Source organism: Drosophila takahashii, chromosome 2L (genome assembly GCF_030179915.1).
Source record: "Drosophila takahashii strain IR98-3 E-12201 chromosome 2L, DtakHiC1v2, whole genome shotgun sequence".
In the NCBI taxonomy this organism is placed as follows: Eukaryota; Metazoa; Arthropoda; class Insecta; order Diptera; family Drosophilidae; genus Drosophila; species Drosophila takahashii.
Genome location: NC_091678.1, coordinates 6,712,185 through 6,736,030, shown reverse-complemented (window position 1 = coordinate 6,736,030; position 23,846 = coordinate 6,712,185). Strand labels below are relative to the sequence as shown.

Here is a 23,846-nt window from a genome sequence, read left to right as displayed (position 1 = left end):
ATTATTTCCGTGATTTTCATTTACGTGCTAAGTGCGTTGTGAATAAAATATATTTGCACTCTCTGGCAGTATGAAATATTTCTTTTGACTTAGCTATAATTTTAATTTAATAACAATAATTATTTAATAATTACTAATAAGGAAATTAATATTTCTATTAGGTATCTGAGGAAGAATCAGTAATAATATTTATACAAATTGTATTATTGGTCTTAATAAATTATGGTCTTTGTTTTCTTAGTTTAATTTTTTAATTTCTGCGATGCGTAATTTTATAAGAATCATGTCGCATATCACATATTCTTAACTTACTTAACTTAGGTAAACAATATTAAAATATTTCATTACTCTTATCTGTATGGGGAAAAGAAAACAAATTTCATAACATATTTATATCTTTGGTGTGAAAGATAGGCTACTCACAAGTTAAACGATAAATAAAATTGATTTATGGCTTTCTATAAGGCTGCTATTTAAGCGGACCCATAAAAGAGTCGGTTTCTTTCCAGTTTGATATTGAAATTCTAAGTTACAAACTGCAGTCCAAAAATTTAGAAATGATAGTTTGTAGCTTACTATCTTTCATCGTGTTTGGAATGGTATCTGCTGGATGGGTACGAGGTCCTGAACAACTTATGGTTGGTGGAGACCCCCCTGAATTTGACAATTTCACGCATAATATCGAATTTGGCGACAGTACTCCTAAAGCAGGTACGACAGCATTTGCTAGTGGTTGGGGGATGACATATATTAGTCCTGGCAAGGTCCTCATTAATTACATGCCGTAGAGCTTTCCGTTAAAGATCGAAATAAATGAGAAAATGCTTTTAATTGCCAGAATTATTGGCTGAAGGCGTACCCATTATTATAACGGAGGACAATTTTTGAGCTTCTTAATTTCGGTTTTGGGTGTCTAACGCCTGGATATTTTGCTGATATTGCCTTTTTCAAGACATGGATCGAGCGCACTGTAAGCAAATTAGAGTGCTGTCTGGAAGTTCTGCCTAACCTTAAAACATAATATTAAGATATTTAAATAAAGAAAGAACCATTGTATTTGTCGTAAAAATATTTATTATACACAGAGAAAAAAACCCAGCACATTGTACTTGAAAAAAGAAAATTCGTTCCTAAAAACCGTGTAAGCGCAAATGTTCTTATTTTGAGATAAATGTTATCTTTATGTAAATGGTTTAAGTTCCTTTTTCAAGTTTATTTGATTCTTATTTTTTAAAATGTTATACTTAATAATGCGCCAAGGGGATGGCAGTAGCATTACTTCCAAGCGGAATTGGTGAACTCAAGACGAGCACAGCTCAATATAGCTGTGTTTGACGGGGAGACCATCGTCCCCATCGTGCCTTATAGCATAAGCCACCCTTATCAATTCAACAGAACCACTTGTAGATAATCCCTAGTAAACTGATATGTTTTCTGTTTGTCTACACCAGGGACCGAAAATAACTGTTATTGTAAATTTTTCTTACCAAAAAAATCATGCACTTAGAAGAGTCCAAAAATTTGTTGAAATATACCATTATTTTTGTAAGCCATTGTAGTTTACAAATCCGTAATGATTTATATTTATTTGATTTTTATAATAAAAGTCAAAAATAACTGTTATTTGTTGATTTTTATGTATAACAGTTATTCTTTTGAAATTTTTGAAAAAATGAAATTATTAAAAAAAAAACATGCTAACCGAGTTTTATATAACTTACAAAAAATCTTTAAAAAAAGCCAACCGTGCATATTGTATAACTATATTTGTATACCCTTGCAGAGGGTATTATGATTTCAGTCAGAAGTTTGCAACGCAGTGAAGGAGACGTTTCCGACCCCATAAAGTATATATATTCTTGATCAGCATCACTAGACGAGTCGATCTAGCCATGTCCGTCCGTCCGTCTGACCGTCTGTCCGTCTGTCCGTCTGTCTGTTTCTACGCAAACTAGTCTCTCAGTTTTTGAGCTATCGGGATGAAACTTTCCCAAAAGTCTTCTTTCTATTGCAGGTAGTATATATGTCGGAACCGACCGGATCGGACAACTATATCTTATAGCTCCCATAGGAAGGATCGGAAAAGAAAACGTTAAAAAAATTCTAGCTTCGGTGTTTTTTGAAATATTACCTTCTACTTTTGGGGATGTTATTTTTTAAATATTTCTGAATTTCGAATTAAATATTTAAAAAGTCGGACTAATATATCATATAGCTGCCATAGGAACAATCGGAAAATTAATGGAAAAAAAATAGGAAATAAATTCTAGCTTCTTTGGTTTTTATTGTATTATCTCCTACTCTAGGATATAACTCTTTTTAAATATTTCCGAATTTCAATTTTAATTTGATCAAAATCGGACGACTATATCATATAGCTGCCATAGGAACGATCGGAATTTAATGAAAAATATTAGAAAATTGAACATTTTTGCGATTTGTTAATTAATAGGAATGATCTGCAAGGGTATATAAGCTTCGGCTGGCCGAAGCTAGCTTCCTTTCTTGTTATACCCTTGCAGAGGGTATTATGATTTCAGTCAGAAGTTTGCAACGCAGTGAAGGAGACGTCTCCGACCCCATAAAGTATATATATTCTTGATCAGCATCACAAGACGAGTCGATCTAGCCATGTCCGTCTGTCCGTCTGTCCGTCTGTCCTTCTGTCCGTCTGTCCGTCTGTCCGTCCGTCTGTCCGTCTGTCCGTCTGTCCGTCTGTCCGTCTGTCTGTTTCTACGCAAACTAGTCTCTCAGTTTTTGAGCTATCGGGACAAAACTTTCGCAAAAGTCTTCTTTCTATTGCAGGTAGTATATATGTCGGAGCCGACCGGATCGGACAACTATATCTTATAGCTCCCATAGGAAGGATCGGAAGAAAAAAGCTTTAAAAAATTCTAGCTTCGGTGTTTTTTGAAATATTACCTTCTACTTTTGGGGATGTTATTTTTTAAATATTTCTGAATTTCGAATTAATTATTTAAAAAATCGGACTACTATATCATATAGCTGCCATAGGAACGATCGGAAAATTAATGGAAAAGTAATAGGAAACAAATTCTAGCTTCTTTGGTTTTTATTGTATTATCTTCTACTCTAGGATATAACTCTTTTTAAATATTTCCGAATTTCAATTTTAATTTGATCAAAATCGGACGACTATATCATATAGCTGCCATAGGAACGATCGGAAAATTAATGAGAAATATTAGAAAATTGAACATTTTTGCGATTTGTTAATTAATAGGAATGATCTGCAAGGGTATATAAGCTTCGGCTGGCCGAAGCTAGCTTCCTTTCTTGTTTTTAAATTTGTTTTACCCACAAAATCGCCATAAATCAAGTTTGAGTTTTATTTTTGATTACGACGAATAACGGGTGTTTGACAACTTTTATTATAAAACTCAAAAAATAACAGTTATTCTTTGACTTTTACTTTACAAATCAGAAAATAACTGTTAAAATGTGATTTTTAACATAAAACTCATAACAGTTAGGGTCCCTGGTCTACACACACAAAAAAAACTTGGTAAAATGAACTGTAATAATTGTCAAACAGGCCCCAACCAGCAAAATTTTCAATTCTACTAAATAAATAGTCATTTCACAACAACAAAATACACACAATTAGCAAAGACACAAACCCAAAGCAAAAACAAAATACACGTAACTATTTTAATAGTTACGCAACTATCTTTGTTGGTCAATTTTACCAAGCAAATTTTTTTGTGTGTATAATAAATACATCGGGCGGCTGATAAAATGATGTCCTCCTAACACCACCGCAAGTTAAGACCACACCGAAGACTTAAGAAAGACGACTCAAAGACCTCTGGAAAGTTAAATTGAGTTTATTCAGCCACTTTTTGATACAGTGGTAACAGGCCCAACTTGATTTAAGGCCAAACTAAGATGAGAAGAATCGAAGGTGGACCAACAGGTCACAGCTAAAACCCGTTGGGAATTACAACTTCCCAGACACAATAAGTTTTGAAATATAAAAGAAAATCGATAATTGAAATTCTGTACTTTATTTTAAAGGTAAACAAGTTGAATACTTCAACTTTACAAAGTGAAAACGTTGAAAACTGCAACTTTTAAAGATATTCATTTGGCCAAAGAGGCTGTGGCCTCGATCCAACCCCTGAGCACAACCACATTGACGTAGACATCGGGGATCAAGGGATGACCACAGTAGGAATTCCATGACGAGATGCCAATTAGCTGGTTGCCGGGAAGACTGACCAAAGGTCCACCGGAGTCACCGCCGCAAGGTCCATTGTCCTTGCCATTGGCACAAATCATGTCCTCGGTAATGGCTACATTTTGAGTGTTACAAGACGGTTGGCTATCACTGTAGGCAATCTGGCAACGAGCGCTATCTTCGATCTGAACGTAGGCTCCCTGCAGGTATACAGTCCCAGGATCGGTGGCACCGTCTTGGGTTGTGCCCCAACCAGTGATCTGCGCCCATTGTCCTGGATTCGGCGTTTCCTTCGCTATCTCAATGGGCCGAGCTTTTTCTCCATAAGGAATGGGCGTACGCAAAAGGAGCACAGCAATATCATTGGCATTACTTCCGTAGGTCGTTTCCGGGGAGTAATCTTCGTGAATAAAAACTTCATCCACAACTGTTAAGTTACCTGCTCCCCATTTCGAGGATCCGGAGGACACAACAATGTCACTTGGATTACGTCCTCGAACACAGTGTGCCGCTGTCAGAACTATATTTTCGTTGTAAATGACTCCACCGCAACCATTGGTTTGCTTAATGTCCAGAGAAACTTGCCAGGGAACTTTTTCAATCGGCGCGGGAAAACCGCAAACGATCCTTTCGTCAACTGGATGAGGAACCCTTCCTGCAGACAGAAGGTCAGCTGCAAGCAGAAGAATCAAACTCTTTGTAAACATATTGAACTTGTTTAGACTTTTGGTTTTGGTATGCAAACTGAAAAGTGCGTCCCTCTTTTATAGTCATTTTCTGAAAGCGGTCAATCACTACATTACACGAATTACTTATCTTAAAGCAATATATTTGGTTTAGAAAAAAGTTATAACATTTTAAAGTTATGTTGGCTGGCATATGTAATTATTTCCGTGTTTTTCGTGTAGATGCAACATTTTTTTAAAAAAGCTATAATATTTTTAAGTTATGTAGGTTGTCATATATCATTATTTCCGGGGTTTTTTTTTGTATGGTGGCAAAATGCGTTGCGCATACATCAAGATAAAAAAAAAAAGAGAAAAAAGCTGCTTGATTTCAGAATTTTTTCTATTCACTTTTCTTGGGAATAGGTGTTCTTAAAATCAAGAGTAAAGGGTTCACGAATTGGTTTTTCGGGACTTCATTATTCTTGATTTCGTTTATTAAGAATAAAGAATATTGAAATCGTCAAATATATTTGTAATCTTTGGCAGGAATTACTTTAGTTTATTAAATGAATAAAATAACTATTAATTTGCTATTATTATGCCAACAAACATCAAATTTAACAGTTGGCGTACTGTTAATTAACAATTTCGACTTGTAAACCAAGAAAAACGAAAATGAACTTTTTCTTTACACTTATCTATATGCGGAAGAAAAAAATAAATTCCATAACAATGTCATATCATTGAAAAAAAAAGATAAACTGTGTACAAGTTAAACAATATGTAGCAATTGATTAATAGCTTTATTTTTACGACTTAAGCGGACCTATAAAAGAGTTGCTTCCTATTTAAATGAGATATTGAAAACTTTGCTACAGTGGGGAACTTCTAAAACAGCAACAGCAGTTTACAAATTTAAAAATGATAGTTTGGTGCTTACTATCTGTCATCGCGTTTGGTGTTGTATCTGCTGTATGGGTCCGAGGCCCTGAGGAACGTATCGTCGGTGGAGAACCCTTTGGATCCCCTATTATATATCAAGTGGCTCTTTTGGAAAATGGTTTACTGCTTTGTGGTGGTGTTATATACAGCAAAAGGATTGTTCTAACTGCAGGCCATTGTGTTGAAGACCCAAAGGTGGATAATTTATCAGTGCGGGCAGGATCTTCCTCGTGGAGAAATGGCGGACAGTTGGTGGACGTAATTAAAGTTATTACCCACGAGAATTACGGTGCTAAAAATAGACATCTCTTTAATGATATCGCAGTGCTTCTCCTAAGCATCCCACTGAAATTTGACCACTTCACGCATAATATCGAATTGGCCGAGAGTACTCCTTGTGCGGGAACACCAGTTTTGGCTAGTGGTTGGGGGATGACATATTTTAGTCCTGGCCAAGAAGGTCCTGATCAATTACATGCGGTACTTATTTCCGTTAAGGATCGAAATAAGTGCCAAAGGGCCTACAATTTATTGGCAGAATTATTGGCTGAAGACGAGCCCATAATTTTAACGGAGGACAATATTTGTGCTTCCCAATTTGGCAAGGGTGTTTCTCATGGAGATTCTGGTGGGCCTTTGGTTACCCTTAAACCGCTTCGGCTCGTTGGCATCGTTTCAGACGGTTTTCGAGATCTAATGCCTGGATATTTTGCTGATACCGTTTTTTTCAAGACGTGGATCGAGCGCACTGTAAGAAAATTAGAGTGCTCTCTGGAAGTTCTGCCTAGTCCTGAAATTTGAAAAATGATTATTAAGATTTACCAATTAAGAAACAATTGTTTTTGTCATTAAATATTCTTAATAAACACTGAGAAAAAAAATAAAGCACAATCTACTTGAATTAAGGACACGAATGGTCCTTTTCAAGTTCTCTCAATGTATGTGAATTTCGTTCCATTTTCAAGTTTATTTTATTTTTATTTGAATTGTCTCTGTGTAAATTTAAAGAATTAAAATACCTCGGTTCGTCCTATGCAAGTACATTTCAGATGTCCAGGCTTAGGTGTTTAAAAAGCCAGGGGGATGGTTGTAGCATTACATCCAAGCGAAATGGGTGAACTCAAGAGGCGTAGTCTATATGTCTAATAGGAAGGACCCACCTTTACCGAATCACCAGAAGAGCTTGTAGATGATCCATAGCAAACTGATATGTTTTCTGCTTTTCTATAATAAAATGTAACTATGTAAGTGTTCTGTTATTATTTTTAAAAACACTCGATAAGGCACCAATTCAAAACCTTCCACGATTCGTTGATCCTGGGAAACAGAAAAAACGCTCTTTAAAATAATGCCTTTTATCTTTAGTTTTGTAGATTTTCTTAAGTCATTAAATCATTGGAGATAACCCAGGCGACCTATTTGGAGTTATCTCGCAATACTAAATATTATTATCATTATCATTATAAATATGTTGCGGTTTTTCCGTTAGTTGGACGGAAGGTAGCCCTATAAAAGAGAGGCGGCTCATTCCATGTGAAACGTGACAGGAAAATTGGGGTCAAATCTTAGAAAACATAAATACAAGAATTATTCAACCACTTTTTGATAAAGCCCAATTTGATTTTAAGACATTGAAATCATTTCAAACTTAAAAAATGCTGTTCTAATCTTAGGTACTTTTATAACTCAGGAATCCTGAGTCAGGATCGAAGGTGTACCAAAAAGTCACAGCTAAAACCAGTTTGGAATTACAGCTTCCCAACCGAAGCAAGCTTTGAAATATAAAAGAAAATCGATCAATGCAATTCTGTATCTTATTAAAGGGAAACTTAAACTTTACAAAGTAAAAACGTTAAAAGCTTCCACTTTTAAAGAAATTAATTTTTACGCCGCGCTATTGCAAAATAGGCATTGAGCTCGATCCAATACTTTTGCTTAACAACATTAGTGTAGACACCGGGGATCGCGGGCTGACCACACAAGGATGACGAGAGGCCAATTAGCTGGTTGCCGGGAACACTGATTAAAGATCCGCCTTCGTCACCGCCGCAAGGTTTTTTGGCACAAATCATATCCTCGTTTATGGCTACATTTTTAGTTTTACAAGACGGTTGGTAGGCAGTCTGGCAGCGGGCCTTATCTTCGATCTCAGCGTTGGCTCCCTGAAGGGTTGCATTGGCTTTTTCGTCTGTGGTTCCCCAACTCATGATCTGCACCTTTTCTCCTGGTTTCGGCATTACCATCGCTAACTTAATGAAATTAGCTTTTTCTCCCAAAGGAATGGGCGTACGCAAAAGGAGCACAGCAATATTATTTCCGTTGCTCTTTTCCGGGTGGTAATGTTCGTGAATGGTAACGTCTTGCACAACGGTTAAGTTACCTTTTCCCCATGTCGAGGATCCGAAGGACACAGAAATGTCACTGGCATTAAGTCCTTGAACGCAGTGTGCGGTTGTCAGAACTATACTTTCGTTGTAAATGACTCCACCGCAACCTTTGGATTCCTTAATCACCAGAGAAACTTGCCAGGGAGCTTTTTCAATCGGGGTGTCAGAGCCGCAACCTGAAGCAGAAACGCTTCCTGCAGACAGAAGGCCAGCTGCAAGCAGAAGAATCGAACTCTTTGTAAACATGTTTAACTTGTTTAGACTTTTGGTTTTGGTATGCAAACCGAAAAGTGACTCCCTCTTTTATAGTCATTTTTTGAAAGCGGTCAATTATTACATAGCACGAACTACTTATCTATTAAGCAATATATTTTTTTTGCTTTTCGGTTTAAAAAAAGCTATAATGTTTTGAAGTTACGTTGGTTGTCATAAGCAGGGCTTGGAAAATAACAAGCACTGTAAAAAACTTGTGTTATTAACATGTTAAATATTCAGGTGTGTCCCTGAAAACTCTAATAATCAAAAAACAACCCAAAAGCAATTTTTGGACATGATTTGAGCCTACTCTATTGGAGAGATCTCTTGTCAACAGGATCTCGGAGGACCTTTAATTAGCATACAAGATCAAAAGCTCATTGGAATAGTTTCTTTTGGTGATGGTTATGCTCGTTCCAATTTATCTGGAGTCTACGCAGATGTGGCTTACTTCCGTAAATACACAGAGAAAATTATACAACGTTTTAGGTGCCGTTTTCATATAAAAACGTTTTAAAAATAAAAATGAAAACGTTTTAAAAATGCAAAGTAAAATAATTTTGTATGAAACGTTTTACTTTTTAAAATGTTTTACCCCTTATTTTGCACCTAAAACTTTTGATAATTTTCTCTGTGTACGTGTATTTAGGAAATCGCCGTCGATTGTTAAAAACTAAAATATACGCATTCAAAAACCTAGTAGTCTTTTATATTAAACTAGAGTATAAGCACACAACGAACTAAGAAACCTTTTTTATATTTAATTGTATTGTTATTTAAAACTAAATTGGTTCTACTTTATTTTTATTTTTTGTATTTTTTATTTTATTTTGTTGAATTCTATTAGAATTATTCTACTCAATCATCGGCTGACATTTGTAAATTAAATCTGTATCAAGTCAGTCGTCTTTCACCTGTCAGCATGTCCGGCATAATCATATTTCTGTGCCTTCCAATCATTGTTTTCCGTCTGCCCAGCACCATGTGTGTCATTTAATAGCTAATATACGATTATAGCCGATTGCACCCGTCCATTCCGTAGTTCGTGATCCATAAACCGTGACCCCGACAGTCCGACGATGTCCAAGAAAGGCAATCAACTCAAACCCCCATCCATTCATCCATCATCGACCAATCATCCAGGCTGCAATCAGAAGATGACAGCACCGCTTCCTAACCCAAAGCCCGAGGAGAAGAGCCGCATCCTGGAAATGCATGAGATATTCCTGGGGCACGACACCCGTGGCGATAATAAGATATCCATTCGCCACCTGGGCGACTGTCTTCGTGTGATGGGTGCCAATCCCACCGAGGCGATGGTCGGCAAACATGTCCGCCAGTTCGAGGCCTCCACCATGGAGCGCATCTCCTTCGACGAGGTGATGACCATTTACAGTAGTCTGGGCAGGCACGGTGGCCGGCTGAGTCCCCGGAAGAAGCAGATCGAGGAGGAGCACTTCATCGAGTGCCTGAAGCTCTTCGATACGGATAATTCCGGTCTGCTCCCCGCCATCAGAATTCGACGTATTTTAACCCAGTGCGGAGAGTGCTTGAGTGCCTTTGAGGCGGACCAACTGCTGAAGGGCAGGATCAACGAGCAGGGCATGGTAGACTATAAGGAGCTGATTCATGATATTATCAATGGGTAGCTAAAAGGAAAAGCAAGTAAGGAGATTCGATCTGAGGAGATGAAATTGGAAAAATAATCCAGAAAATAACTCAATTAATGACAGGTGAAAGTGTGTTTAAAATAAATGTTTGTCGCAAACCCAAGGGGAAAAAACTATCTGTTTTATTGCGTAATTTAATTTAGATAAACTACTTTTCTGGGAAAGATATAAAATACAAATAATACGGACAACAAAAAGTTTGTACCAATAAATACAAATATTTGAATTAAATACAGATACCTAATATGTAATATAAACCATATTAAATAGCTTCATTTAACTTAAAAATGCAACTAATAATTCGCTATCCAGATAGAAAACATAAGTTACGATGTTAGTCATGTTTGCATTAAGCATCTTTTAATTAAATAAAAAAGGATTTAATATTTTAAGGACACTGGTAATATTTTAAAAATATATAAATCAATCCCTAAAATGTAAAAAGCGAAACAAATAATTTAACCGGAGAATTGATTCGGTGAATCAATCTAAACGTCTCTTAGTGCCATTATTTATCTAGGGCGCCCCACATATGGCATCATCAATTGTTCACCAGACTCTCGGTTTTCCCTTCTCGGTACTCAGTACTCCCCAGGGAGATGAATGACCCAAAAAGGCAACTGGACAGCTGAGTTCATCATCCATTCGGTTGTGGGAAACGGCATTCGGCATGGGAATCGCACTCGCAATCGCTGGCTGCCCAGAACAAGTGCAATGGATTGCAAATAATTTGAAAGCGCCGAACCCCAAAACATGGAAAGTGCCTAATGCTAATGCGCGATGATGCCTCCAGCTGTGGTCAGCGATTCGGTGGGAAAATGTTTGTAGTGGGGGATTGGGAGGATTTAGGATGTGGCATCTGGTGGCAATAAATGCAAAAACATGGACTGCACTCGGATCGATGGGCAGCATATGCAAATGCTGTCAGAAACATTCCGATTCCTGGCATATTTCCGACACATTTCGGTTGCTTTTGAAAAAGGAAAAAAAGAAGGGAAGCTGGCAAAAGTCGAAATCAATTGAAAGGGGGAATTTTGGAGGGGGGTATGGAATTGGAATTGCTTAGCGTGAGTCCTCAACTTCTGACTTTCTATGCCCCATACGATCGAAGTCAAAGGAGGCTGCTGACTTTGCTGAATCCCACCAATAAGCAGGTTTTGTTCAAAGTGAGATGATCTGAATATTATTTCTGTACCGTACGAATTCCCAACTATTCTTTTACAGATTAAATCGAACGTCGTGCGGCTCTATAAAGTTATTCCCTGTGCAGGCAGAATAGAGCCTTATGGTACTTGTGAGATAAGCATCACTCTACATAAACTTGACTATCAAGAGGATCTAAATCATCTCTTTTCTATCCACTCCATCTTTGCTCCTCGAGATCATTTAAATGGCCAGACAATCTTGTCAGTTTTTCGTGGAGTTTCTAGAAGTGATATCTCCGTTAATAGCTTATCTGTTTGTCTGGAGCAAAAGCCCCTTTCATTGGCTAATTCTGGTCTGGATTCACTCTCAAGTTTGATCAAAACAGCTATGGAAAATGATCAGCAGCTAAGACCTCTCTGTCCAAATTGTCCAAACATGTTGAAGGCCCCGCAGGAACAGAAAAATATCAAGAAAAGTGGTCTTTTATCTAAACTTATCATAATAGGCTCCTTGATGGGAGGTAAGTAAAACTGTAACTTAAAACAAATTCACCGATTCAGCTAGGCCTTCAGTTGTTCTCACAGCATATATGCAACGTGCTCAAATGTATGACGTGATAAACAACTTAAACTCAGTGGAAGAATTTCTGTAAAAATTAAAAGAATTGTATTTCCAATGCAATTAGAATTTTGAAACAAAGTAAAGTAAAATATAATATAAAAGCTTTACTTATTTAAACAATAAAAACAATAATACAATGAACCTAGGATAGTAGCCATGTGTAATTGGCAAGTAAACAATTAAAAAAAAATTACAGATAACGCGAAAGAACTTAGATGGAATTTATAATGAAAATGCATTACCACGGTCACCAGAAAAAAAAGGAGATACATTTTTGTGGTATAAAGATAAGATTCCCATAAACTTCTTAATTTATAGATCTCTTAATTTATAGAATTTAGAATTAAGTAAGCACCTATCCCTATATAAGATGGGCAGAATTTTCATTTCAGACACCGGAAACTTGAGTAAAACAACGTTAAAATGTTCTTTAAGTATATAGTGCTCTTATCAGTTGCTGTATTGGTTTCCGCTGCGAGGATTGCTGGCCCCGAGGAAAGGATTATTGGAGGACACTACATTCCCATCGAAAATGTTGCCTATCAAGTATCGTTGCAAGATAAAAGGGGTCACTTCTGCGGTGGAACCATACTTAGCGAGCGGGTTATTCTAACTGCTGCTCACTGCCTTTATGGACAAATAATTCAAGATATATCAGTGCGCGCTGGATCATCGCATTGGAAGAGGGATGGACAGGTGGTAAAGGTTCTTAAAGCCATATTACATCCACAATACGATCAACGTACAGTTGCCCATGATGCTGCCGTGATGATTTTGGAGTCACCTCTCATTTTCGATGCTAATGTACAGAAAATAGCTCTAGCTGAAGAAACTCCTAAAGAAGATACTATGAGCTTGGTAACAGGGTGGGGATTTACACGAGAAAACTCTGGATATGTATGGCCCGTACTTCAAGGCGTCCATGTAGCTACCATCGATCACAATGATTGCCAGAATGTCTATAATAATTTAAAAAATATAACTAAGGACATGATTTGTGCTGATGAGCCTGGAAGCGGGTCGTGTACAACTGATTCCGGAGGTCCTTTGGTTAGCGTTAATGATCAGAAGCTCATTGGCATAGTGTCGTTTGGCGAGGGCTGTGCTAGAGAAAAACCTGGAGTCTATGCAGATGTGGCTTTTCTGCGCGAATGGATTAATAAAACAATTGTGAATAATATTAATTGTATTGGTGTTAATACCTAAAAATCTACTATAGTAGCAATAAAAACAAGAGCATTTAAAAAAAAGTTCGATATTATTAACAGTTTATATGCTTGAAAATGGAATCGCATTTCTTTGTTAGCTTATAATATTTTAATTTTGTAGATATTTTTGCCGGGTCTGAACTCTACCAGAGATTTTGAAAGTCGTACATTTTTGAAGCTTCGGGATATAAATTAAAGGGTTATTATAATTGTTATTATTATCCCATTGCAAACAGTGTTAAAGTAAGAGCTTTTTTTGAAAATGGTTTATTACTATATGAATACTTATGTAAAGCTTCGTTCTTGATAATTCTAAGTTTGTATTTTTATTTATTTTTCTTGAGTTTCTTTGAATTCTCCTCAATCCATCGCAGGTAGTGAAAGACGTTCGTGTAAAGAGAGGGCAGTTCGGTGTATCCGCAGCCGTGTCCTTGGACTGCAATGCCGACCAGTTTGTTGGCCAGGATCAAGGGACCTCCATAGTCGCCGGGACAAATGTCGTTTTGGATGTAAAATGAGCAGAGAAGTTCCGGGCCAGTTGGATCGAGCAGCTCTTCAACGCAAACGCTTCGAGGTCGAAGTTTGGTGACTCCATTCTGCAGTTTTTTGGGCAACACATAGGACTCCAGTTGTTTCTCGCCCCATCCCGCGTTGCTTGGATATTCATTTTCAGCGGGTTCAATTTGGGTCAGCGGAATTTTGGTTACTCTACTCGATAGAACAGATGAACTGAGCCACAGCAATGCAATGTCGTCGTTCAGCTCATGAGCCTTATATTTTTCATGAACCACCACCGCTGTTACCTTGAAGACTTTGCCACCTCGATAAGGTTCTGAAGAACCAGCACGCACAGTAATCTTGTTCAATGCGATACCCTTGACACACTGGGCGGCCGTGATGACAATTTGACTATCGATTACACTTCCACCGCACTCCTGATACCCATTAATTCGGATAGCCACTATGAAGTTCCAAAAATCGAATCTAGCATCGACTCCGTTGTGGATTCCATTAGAGCTCCGTGAAAATAAGATCAACACCATGCAGCGCCATAAAAACATTCTGATTTTTACCTATATTTCGATAGAGTCTTGATCTTCATAACAGATCTTGACAAATCCGAGGAAAATTGGTTATCCTTGGTTTCGATATGGGTGTTAAATGTCAATTTTTTACACTTTAGTCTTAGAAGAATACAGTCGAAAGTGATTTAAACACTTGAGATTTTTATGTTTACTTTAACAGATCTAATTTATATTAAGAACAAATGTTTGTCTTTCAAATTGCGGTGAAAAGTTATTTAAGTAAGTATTTTTAAAAATGTTTAATAATTTTTTGTATTTAATAAATATTTTCTGATATATTCTTGAGAAGAAAAAATGCTTATCTTTAAAATTAAAAAACAAATAGCTGTATATAAACTGAATTATTCCAAAAAATTTTTCTTTAAATTTACTTCAAATCAACATGACAAATCGCCAAGTTGAGAATCCCTGGGAATAATCCTAACCAACATTCATGAGGAATAGTTTGACAACCAGTACCGGCAAGGACATTATTGCGAATCTACAGTATGGCATTTGATATTAGAGCATTTCAAGGATTTCACAAAGCAGCTTCGTACTCCTTTGACTGATGACATTTGAGGCCATTAAATGGATAGTCGAATGGGTCAACCGTGTTGTTCGGCAGGTCGGCAATGCCACTCTATCTTCTGCGGTCAAACGCGGAGGTCAAAGAGCAGGTGGGCGGTGGGCGTGGTCATTGGCTAATTGGCGGCCGTAGTTCATTAGTGTGCGAGTCACACGTTGATTAGGCGGTTTGGATTCGGATGCGGTTGCAATTTGGTGTCGCAACCATAACAACAATAACAATCGCCTGAAATTGATGGTCTGGCAAAACAGGATGCAAATGGCAGGGACAAAGGTGTCCTTTGACCTGCATTTCAATGACTTTCATTAGAAGAGAAAGATGATAATAACGCCGGAAGTCCCTAAATCGTATGGTTTAAAAAAGGGTTTGCTTATCCAAGCAAAAAATACTTATTACTGAAGTTTAAAAAAATGTAAAACAATTTAATACAATAAAAACATGTATTCCGTAAAAAAAGAAAGTAATTATTCCCTTTTACCATGGTCATGATCAATTGATATGCTTTGTTAAACCATGATATCTTAAGAAATCTTTAAATACCATGTTACTGATATTACTTTCCGTCTTCTTGGTTGTCCAATTGAAATGCGAACAACAAGCCGCCGACGACGATGGACAAAACTGGCAACAATGGCCGTCTAATCTCGGCTTAAAAACTTACCGCAAAACTCCTGGTGAAAATGGCAAGGGACAAACAGAGCGGCAAACGAGCAAAGTCAGGGGAAAAGTCCCTGGGGAAAAGCTTATTCATCGGAGACGACAAACAAACAAGATGTGCCGGGGCCATAAATTAGCATCACTTAAGTGGGCAGATGAGAGTCCGACGGACCTCTGAGGGGGCGTGTAATCCTTTCAACGATTAATTGCAACCCAGCCCCAGCAGAACCGAAAGATCTCGTGGGCCGACGGGTTGGAAACGTGAATATAAATGGCTAAATCAGACAGGGACGTACACAAATGTCATGTGGGACAGCTAATGATATCTACAAATCCCCAAACTCAATCAATTGTGTGGCCGAAAGATAATGGTAAGATAAACTGGTAGAGTGAACTGACTTTTGTACGCCCTTTTGTCGATTCTTAGGGAATTTATAAGAAAATAGTTTGTATTATATCTTAAAAGTATTATTTTTTAAATTCAAAAATAAGTAAAGTTTTTTAAAGTAAAGATCACTAAAATAAACCAAGTAGTTCTTACGACAAAAAAGGGGGAGTTAATAGTCATCCCAGGAGGTTGACCTTGATTAACCCCTATTGGCCTGTTGCCATCTCTTTTCCACTGCCATAAATCGTTTTTATGGCTTTCCATTACGCTGGGCAACGGTACGTATACGTAATATGCCCTGGGCAGCCTTGCACTGGTAACCCATTTTTATGTACGCAACGCTCGCTTTTTTTTCGCACTAGGCCACACATTTGTGCAGCCTGTCGCCAATCGGTGACTTATTGCATTTTCCTCCCCTCCGAGTCCCGATTTTCCATTGCCTTTCCCGCGATTTTTCCCCGCTTTTCCACGACCCACGACAAGGCAATGCAGTCAACTGAAAACGCACTGAGCAAATAAACAAAGGAAGCGAGGCAAAAGTCTAGAGGAAATGCATTCGGTAAGGTGGGTGAATGTGGGATGGAAAAGGGTGTTGGGTGAGGTTAAAGGGGTTTTCCGAGGGGGGTATCTTCCGAGGTCCGGACCCCGGCTTCATTTGCCTGCCAAAACGGATCTCTGGGCCAAAGTGAGTGTGTTCACCTTGACTCATTCGCGGATTTTTCCTTTTCCTCCATTTGCCCCGGCATCTTTCACTGATTTTCCACCGTACCTCCTTCTCCTCCTCCTTGCGTTTTCGTCCTTTGCCCGTTTGTTTGGCTTTGTTGTTGCCCCTTTAACATTTTTAATGAGTTGCAATGCAAAGACGAGGGGTGTCCTGTCAAAGGATTAAAAAAGCGGAGAAAGGTTTTTAACATTTCGGGATCACAACTTTGACATTTTTTTACTGAAAGCGGATTACAACTGAAATACCTATTCTTTTAGCTTTGAAAAAATATTTTAAACAATATTTTTACTCGGCTAGAGTAAAATTTATTATTATGCAAATTACCAAGATAATTAATAGAGAAAATAATTAAATATACAACTACTGAAAGCTATGTGAGAGAAATAATTAGTTTATAACCGATAATTTTAAAAATATTCCACAGAAAAATTTTAAAATTCTTTTAATAATTGCTTAATTAACAAAAAATCGTACATTTAAAGATGAACTCGTTTAACGACAAACAAGAGTATTTTTCTTTATTTTTCAGCCAGACAACCAAAACAGACATGAAAATCGATTTGTATTTCTTTGTGAAAATGATAAAAATGCGCCAATTATTCTGTACATTTTCGGAAGTGTTAATTCAAATAGCTCTCTGGCAATTTAAATTCACTCGTTTTTTCTGCCATGTTTAACTAGCGTGTTTGTTTCGTCAATTGGCGGTGAGTGCCGCCGGGAAGCACAGCACTTCACAGTGATATCGTGTCAGTTGCAATGCAAATTATTGCACTTAAAATCACTGGAAAAAATTGAGTGAAAATACACAGAGAGCCGGGAGGGAAAAAATCACTTCACTGCGGAGTGACTGACAGCGACTTACGCATCGCTAAATATTAAAGTGGCAATGAATACAGATTGTCTCGTCAAAAGCCCCGCAATCCCACTTCGTTTGTGGCGACCGCAGGACAATGAAACGGAGGAAAGGACATGTGTACTCGCACAGGACTCGAAATCGCTGAAGGGATTCACTTGAAGAATGGTGAAATCGAGTGGGCATTTAAGGGGGATAACTCTGATGCCCCAAAGCAATGTGAAGTGAAGTGAAGGCCAGGGCTAAACTTTCGACCTAAGTGATTCTTAGCCAGTTAATTGGATCAACTATGTTTGTTCAGCTTCCCCATTCGACTTTCCCAACCAGAATATGGAAATTTATGGGGCTAAAACTCGAACGTAAGTGGGCGAAAAGTTTTTCCCAGCCAGCAGCTGTTTCCCTCTGCAGAAAGTTGGCCCCAACTTCAAGTTCAATGACTACGGCCTGTTAGTTGGGGGCGCTTTAATAAGCTGCCCAATTAGGCGAGTCCATCTCGAGTCCACTAATCTTAAAATTCCACTCGAATGCTTATACAATTCAAACGCTTTCGTGTCGAGAGGCATTTCGCTTCGAGTGGCCAGGCGGCCTTCAAAAAGCTTAGACCAAGGCCAAATCAAATATTTGACAGCCAACCGTGGGGGCAAAGTGCAAATAGGAAGAGCTGTCGAAAAAATTGACATCCTTGGAGCCTTCTTTTCCCGGAAAATATTAAACGAAAAACCATTATTCCCGTCGACGAAAAAAATACGAATTCAATTGATGAAATTAATGAAAATTTTATTTTCCTTTATAAATTGTTGTTCTGTTAATGGCAGAGCCTCGCGAATTCCTGGTTCAATTACATAAATGATTTTTATGGAATTTTATGGATTTGTTGTTCGGCTGCTACGGAAATCTGACCCCAAACAGACCTTAATGACGTTTTAATTTGTTTGTTGGTAAATACTTATGAATATTTATTTAAGGGATGTAAGAAAATTATACCCCACTTATTTTATAAATATTGGCAATGTTGTATTTATTTATTTAAGTATCAAACTATTTTTAGGTACTGCAGTAGCTCTAAATTCTGTAATCTTAAGCGATAAACCTCCCCCGACTGCACCTACTCACTCGGATCGACCGACTTCATTTGGAAATCAAGAGCTCAGCGGTTAAGCAGCTTACGAGGTGGCCAAAGCCAAAGCCTTATGACCAAGGTGCTGGCCATCAGATCGAATGGCCGCAACGACAATTACATCGGCGAATGGCCCGGTAAATATCCGGAACACAATGAGATGGAACCGTGGATGGAACCGTGTCAAGAGCTAATAAGCAGCCTCTTTCCGATTGCTTTTCGTTTCGTTTCGAGCTGAAAGGCCTGGATTCTGGAAAGTTCATTAAGCCGGTGTAAGTTAATTAAAACGCAAACAGGCAAATGGCAAATGATCAAAGTGCCAAAGACAGCGGTCCCAAAGGGGCAAGTGTGGTGTGTGTGGTGGGAACAGAAACTATGTGGGTGGGTATGTGCTATAATGGCAAATCACTTTGCACCGCAAACAGAGTCCACTGAACTGGCATTTGAAGCCTTCTCCACCCGGGATACGGGCATACAAGCCATGGCACATCCACTTGCCATGTTAACTGCAACATGTGTCAACTGGTTTTGCGGCTTGCAAAAGGGTGGGGAGTTGCGGTCTCGGTTACCATATACCCATATACCATTGTAACGGACAGGATAACTTAGGGGTGGTTGGGGTGCTTCCCACACACACACCTCGTTGACTACGCCAGCCGAAATTTATTGAAGCACATCAATTCGAATCCTCGCTAACTCCGCCGTCGAAATTCACTGGGCGCGACTGCAAAAGGCCCCAAACATCGCGTTAATGTCAGGAACAGGCCAAAAGTCCGGCTATCAGTTAGATGATAATTGCATACACACTTCATCACTTCTTCAAAACGAAGCTTTTTTGGAAATGAATGGATAGCCAATAATAAAATGATAGTTCTGCTATATTTATATAAAAGCTTCCTATAAAACTTGTATCTTTTAAATATCAGAATAGTTTGGTGGTTGATAATGAAAATATTTTGAAGGAAATTATTTTTAGAAACTTTCGAAAGCCAAGTAAATTCTGTTTATGATTTTTGTTATAATTAAATTTCATTTCGTTCTGGAATTTGGCCTGATTATGTCTTTTATCAACCACAAGGCCTTCCTGATCATAACTTATCCTCAACGGAAGTCCATTTTCAAGGCAATTAAGAAACAAAACCATGCAAATTTAGTTTTCGGCGAAAGTTTATACACTTCCCCTGTGAGCACCAAGTACACCTTTTGTATGGCACCGTTTTCGGTCGCCCACAATTGTTGACTCTTGCATAAATTATAATTATTAAGTGCAGCAGCCACGCCAGCAAGAAAACCCAATTTATTATGCTTTGTTTTCCTTGTTTGCGGGCGCCTGTATTTCTTGTTAGTTTTTTGTATTTTTGGCCTGTCGTCAAGTGCACCTAAAAAGCCATTTTAGTGAACAATTTTACGGCCCCCAAAGTGAGCTACATTTTGCTCTCGCAGCAATGCGTGCTCTAAAACACAAGTAGAACAAATGAAACAGGTAAATTTGACCTTTCGAAAAACATTAAACAACTTTTTCATTTAAATTGTACATAAGTTTGTTCTGTAGTATAAGAATATTCAGTACAAATGTTAATATATGTCTGGTACCCACATCTTTAAAGATTTCTAAGAAGTAAAAAATCCAATTTTGTTGTGTTTATTTATACCTATCGAAGTACAAATCGGACCATTTAATAAAAAATTTGCACAAAATAAAAAAATCAAAGCAGTGAAAGCAGTCGCTTTGCGGCATGCATATCTCCGTCTCCCTCGTCTTCCCTTAGCTAAGTAACGGGTATCTGATAGTCATGGCACCGGACTATATCGTTCTGCTTGTTGTTGTTATCTTGATGTATGGGCAACGCATTTTGCCACCACGCAAAAATCGCGGAAATAATTATTTATGACAACCTAAATAACTTAAAAACATTATAGCTTTTTTACACCAAGCAAAAACACGGAAATAATTACATATGACAGCGAACATAACTTTAAAACATTATATATTTCTTTTAGATAAGTAGTTCGTGTTATGTAACGATTGACCGCTTTCAGAAAATTACTATAAAAGATGGAGTCACTTTTAAGTGTGCATACCAAAACCAAAAGTCTAAACAAGTTCAATATGTTTACAAAGAGTTTGGTTATTCTGCTTGCAGCTGGCCTTCTGTCTGCAGGAAGGGTTCCTCATCCAGTTGACGAAAGGATCGCTTGCGGTTTTCCCGCGCCGATTGAAAAAAATCGCTGGCAAGTTGGTCTGAACATTACGCAATCCAAAGGTTGCGGCGGAGTCATCTACAAGGAAAACATAGTTCTGACAGTGGCACACTGTGTTCGAGGACGTAATGCCAGTGACATTTCTGTGTCTTTCGGATCCTCGACATGGGGAGGAGATAACCAAAGAGTTGTGGATAAAGTTAAAGTTCACGAAGATTATTCTCCGGAAACAAACTACGGAAGTAATGCCAATGATATTGCTCTGCTCCTTTTGCGTACGCCCATTCCTTTGGGAGAAAAGGCTTATCCCATTGAGATAGCGAAGGAAGCACCGAAACCAGGACAATGGGCACAGATCACTGGTTGGGGTAACACACAGGAAGGTGCCACCGATCCTGGCACTGCAACCCTGCAGGGAGCCTACGTCCAGATAGAAGACAACGCCCGTTGCCAGATTGCCTACAGTGAAAGCCAACCGTCTTGTAACACTCACAATGTAGAAATTACTGAGGATATGATTTGTGCCAATGGATTGGGCAAAGGACCTTGCGGCGGTGACTCCGGTGGACCTTTGGTCAGTATTCCCGGCAACCAGCTAATTGGCCTCTCGTCATGGAATTCCTTCTGTGGTCATCCCTTGATCCCCGATGTCTACGCCAATGTGGTTGTGCTCAGGAATTGGATCGAGGCCGCAGCCTATTCTATCATTAACCCGCTTTTGATCAGTGTTCCCGAAAACTCGCCTGTAGTCAGTGTTCCCGACACTCAGCTGCAAAATTAATTGCTTTAAAAGTTGAAGTTTTCAACGTTTTCAACTTGTAAAGTTGAATTATTCAACTTGTTTACCTTTAAAATAAAGTACAGAATTGCATTAATCGATTTTCTTTTATATTTCAAACGACTTTATAATGTGTGTGGCACCCAAGATTTCGGAAAACTATAAATGCAATTTTGTTGTATTAATACCTTTCGAAATGTAGAAGAAACTTTTTAAATCGGACCATCCGTTAAAGAGTTATGCCCGATCAAAGTTTTAAATCTCCATCTCACTCACACTCCCTTTAGAGAAACGGGTATCTGATAGTCGGGGCCCCCGACTATAGCATTCTTTCTTCTTTTATTTTCTAAGTTCTGAACTGGAATCAGCTTGTAAGATTTTACAACACTTAATTATTAATAATAATTTATTATTAATTATTAAAAAACGTATTTCTGAATTCAACACATTTAAAAAAAAACTTATTAAGTTCATTAACAAAAAACGGGCTATAAAATCCAATTTACCTCAAACAAGAAATCATTCCAACACAAAGACCGAAAGCGAAAACTTCCCTCTCAAAATGTCCGTATTACTCTTTCCAAGGGAAATTTGGTGAGTTTGCGTTTAGCCGGAAAAACTCTCTTTTATTGCTAGTGTGCCTGCGAAAGCCTGTGTATGTGTGCGCTGTGCGCGAATCTTTTTGCCGGTTTGTTTATCTTACATTTCAAGCATTATGGCGAGGTTTTTTTATGCGCTTCTTTAGCCGGCATTTATAGCCCATTCAAAAGAGAAACAAAAGTGCGTGCATATGTGTGTGTGATTTGAGCTGCCAATTGATTGTTTTTGTATAAATTTGAGTGGTCGTTTTTATATGTGTGAGTGGGACCCTCGAAAGCAGACTACAAATATTTACAAGAGCTTTCATTTGTCTGATTGATTTATTTAAATATTTATGTACTTCTATTTTTGCAAAAGGAACTGGCGAGAGTGGGTTTATATGTAGAGAATGATTTTGGGGGTATTGATAACTTGCGAAAAAAATTACTCTAGCATTTTGTAATTTAGTGAGCCAAACTAAAATGAGAATATTTTTATAAAACATAATTAATGTAAATAGCATATAACAAAATAAAATATTCTAGAACAACAATTTTTTTAAAATAAATATACAGTAATGCGTTTTTTACAAAAAAAATTACAAATAAATTTTAGGCAATGCTTCTGCAATTAATGTTCAACTTTATTGACAATAATTTACACTAACGACTTGTCCATTTGGTGAGCCATAATTCAATTTATGGCCCGCTGGCAACCTCATAACCCACTTTAGAGCCGGGCCGAGATACACTTGGACAGCAAATATAAATATAAATCAACATGCTGCAGAGAACCAAGTCCAAATGGCGTGGGTGGAGTGTTGGGCAGGTGGAAAAATGGAAAGTGCAAAGTGGACGGAGACCGAGTGACCGGGGCAATGGTCAGCGATAATATCTGGAAACTTTGCCCCCCGATGTGAGGCTAAAAGAGCCGGAGAATGTGGAACAAATGGTCGGGTGGTGTGGTGCAGCCATAGAAGTGGCTCAATGAGACCCACTTGAACCAAAGCCCCAAAGATATTTAGTTATTTAGAAAACCGCAGAGTGCAAAAAGCCCGCCGAATGTGCCAATTTCCCACTCCCCACCTGCGATGAAAACAATTAAAAATTCGTGTCAAAATACGAACGCGAAGAGGTGGCAAGTATTTTAAATGCATTTCAAGGTTTTTCTGCGCCACACGCAATGTGGCACAGCGATTGCATGTGGCATGTACACCACCAATCCCAATACCATTTAGTGCAAATTAATTTTAAATTACACATTCCCCGTGGTTTGGCCATCCATCAGCGAGTCCCGGCCGCCTTTAATTAATTGCATTTGCTCCACCTTCAAAACGTTTTTTCACCCCGCCTACCTTAATTATAATTTATAATTTACCGTTAAAAATTAAGCGCACTTTTGGCGGCAGCCAACTGTCCTGGGGTCAAACTACAACTACAGACAACAAACAAGCTGGAAAACAACATTACGTATACGCCATGTATTTTTAAACTCTGGCAGCCGGAGGGCAAGCGAAGTAAAAACAAGTCGAAACTCTGCAAGAAATATAATACAATTTATGCCTTCAATTACTCAGAAATTAAAATGATGAATTGCTTTTTATTTGCAATTTGTAATATTATTATTTAAACCAAATAAGTTAGTCCACTTTGTTGACTTCTTCGTATGTTTGCATTTAACATGTATTTTTCATTGGCTCTTAAATAAAATTTAATTTAATTTCGCTCAAAGGATAACGAGCCTTTGACTTGTCTGCCCACCTCATTCCATTTAACTTCCGATTGCCTGGCATTTTTG

General features: G+C 38.1%; 6 protein-coding genes across 9 annotated transcripts; 3 read left to right on the top strand and 3 right to left on the bottom strand.

The window, feature by feature from the left end:
• Positions 1 to 4,104: 4,104 nt before the first annotated feature.
• Positions 4,105 to 8,485, bottom strand: LOC138911818 (trypsin alpha-4-like). The gene is made up of 2 exons (XM_070213750.1): positions 5,810 to 8,485; positions 4,105 to 4,874 (listed from the first exon to the last, which is right to left on the bottom strand). The coding sequence occupies exons 1-2, from the start codon at positions 5,817 to 5,819 to the stop codon at positions 4,105 to 4,107; spliced, it is 780 nt and encodes a 259-aa protein (XP_070069851.1). The 5' UTR covers positions 5,820 to 8,485.
• On the bottom strand, positions 7,689 to 8,054 carry LOC108055333 (kallikrein-4-like). Its single transcript, XM_017138643.3, has one exon. The coding sequence runs from the start codon at positions 8,052 to 8,054 to the stop codon at positions 7,689 to 7,691; it is 366 nt and encodes a 121-aa protein (XP_016994132.3).
• An 865-nt stretch (positions 8,486 to 9,350) lies between the features above and the next one.
• LOC108055341 (myosin-2 essential light chain) lies at positions 9,351 to 10,239 on the top strand. The gene has a single exon (XM_017138652.3). The coding sequence runs from the start codon at positions 9,533 to 9,535 to the stop codon at positions 10,100 to 10,102; it is 570 nt and encodes a 189-aa protein (XP_016994141.2). The 5' UTR covers positions 9,351 to 9,532; the 3' UTR covers positions 10,103 to 10,239.
• An 815-nt stretch (positions 10,240 to 11,054) lies between these two features.
• LOC108055339 (trypsin-4-like) lies at positions 11,055 to 13,179 on the top strand. 4 transcript variants are annotated; one of them, XM_070218554.1, is made up of 3 exons: positions 11,055 to 11,289; positions 11,348 to 11,789; positions 12,345 to 13,179. In XM_070218554.1, exons 1-3 carry the CDS (start codon positions 11,170 to 11,172, stop codon positions 13,094 to 13,096), a joined length of 1,314 nt encoding a protein of 437 aa, XP_070074655.1. In that variant the 5' UTR covers positions 11,055 to 11,169; the 3' UTR covers positions 13,097 to 13,179. The 4 variants fall into 4 exon arrangements, with proteins under 4 accessions (XP_070074655.1, XP_070074651.1, XP_070074658.1 ...); XM_070218550.1 differs by having other exon boundaries at positions 12,333 to 13,179; XM_070218557.1 differs by lacking the exon at positions 12,345 to 13,179 and adding an exon at positions 11,842 to 12,150 and having other exon boundaries at positions 11,056 to 11,289.
• LOC108055340 (hypodermin-B) lies at positions 13,175 to 14,162 on the bottom strand. The gene has a single exon (XM_017138651.3). It carries the CDS (start codon positions 14,157 to 14,159, stop codon positions 13,425 to 13,427), a length of 735 nt encoding a protein of 244 aa, XP_016994140.2. The 5' UTR covers positions 14,160 to 14,162; the 3' UTR covers positions 13,175 to 13,424.
• A 1,155-nt stretch (positions 14,163 to 15,317) lies between these two features.
• Positions 15,318 to 21,473, top strand: LOC108055334 (trypsin alpha-3-like). Its single transcript, XM_070213737.1, has 2 exons — positions 15,318 to 18,762; positions 20,635 to 21,473. Exon 2 carries the CDS (start codon positions 21,207 to 21,209, stop codon positions 21,471 to 21,473), a length of 267 nt encoding a protein of 88 aa, XP_070069838.1. The 5' UTR covers positions 15,318 to 18,762; positions 20,635 to 21,206.
• Positions 21,474 to 23,846: the final 2,373 nt, after the last annotated feature.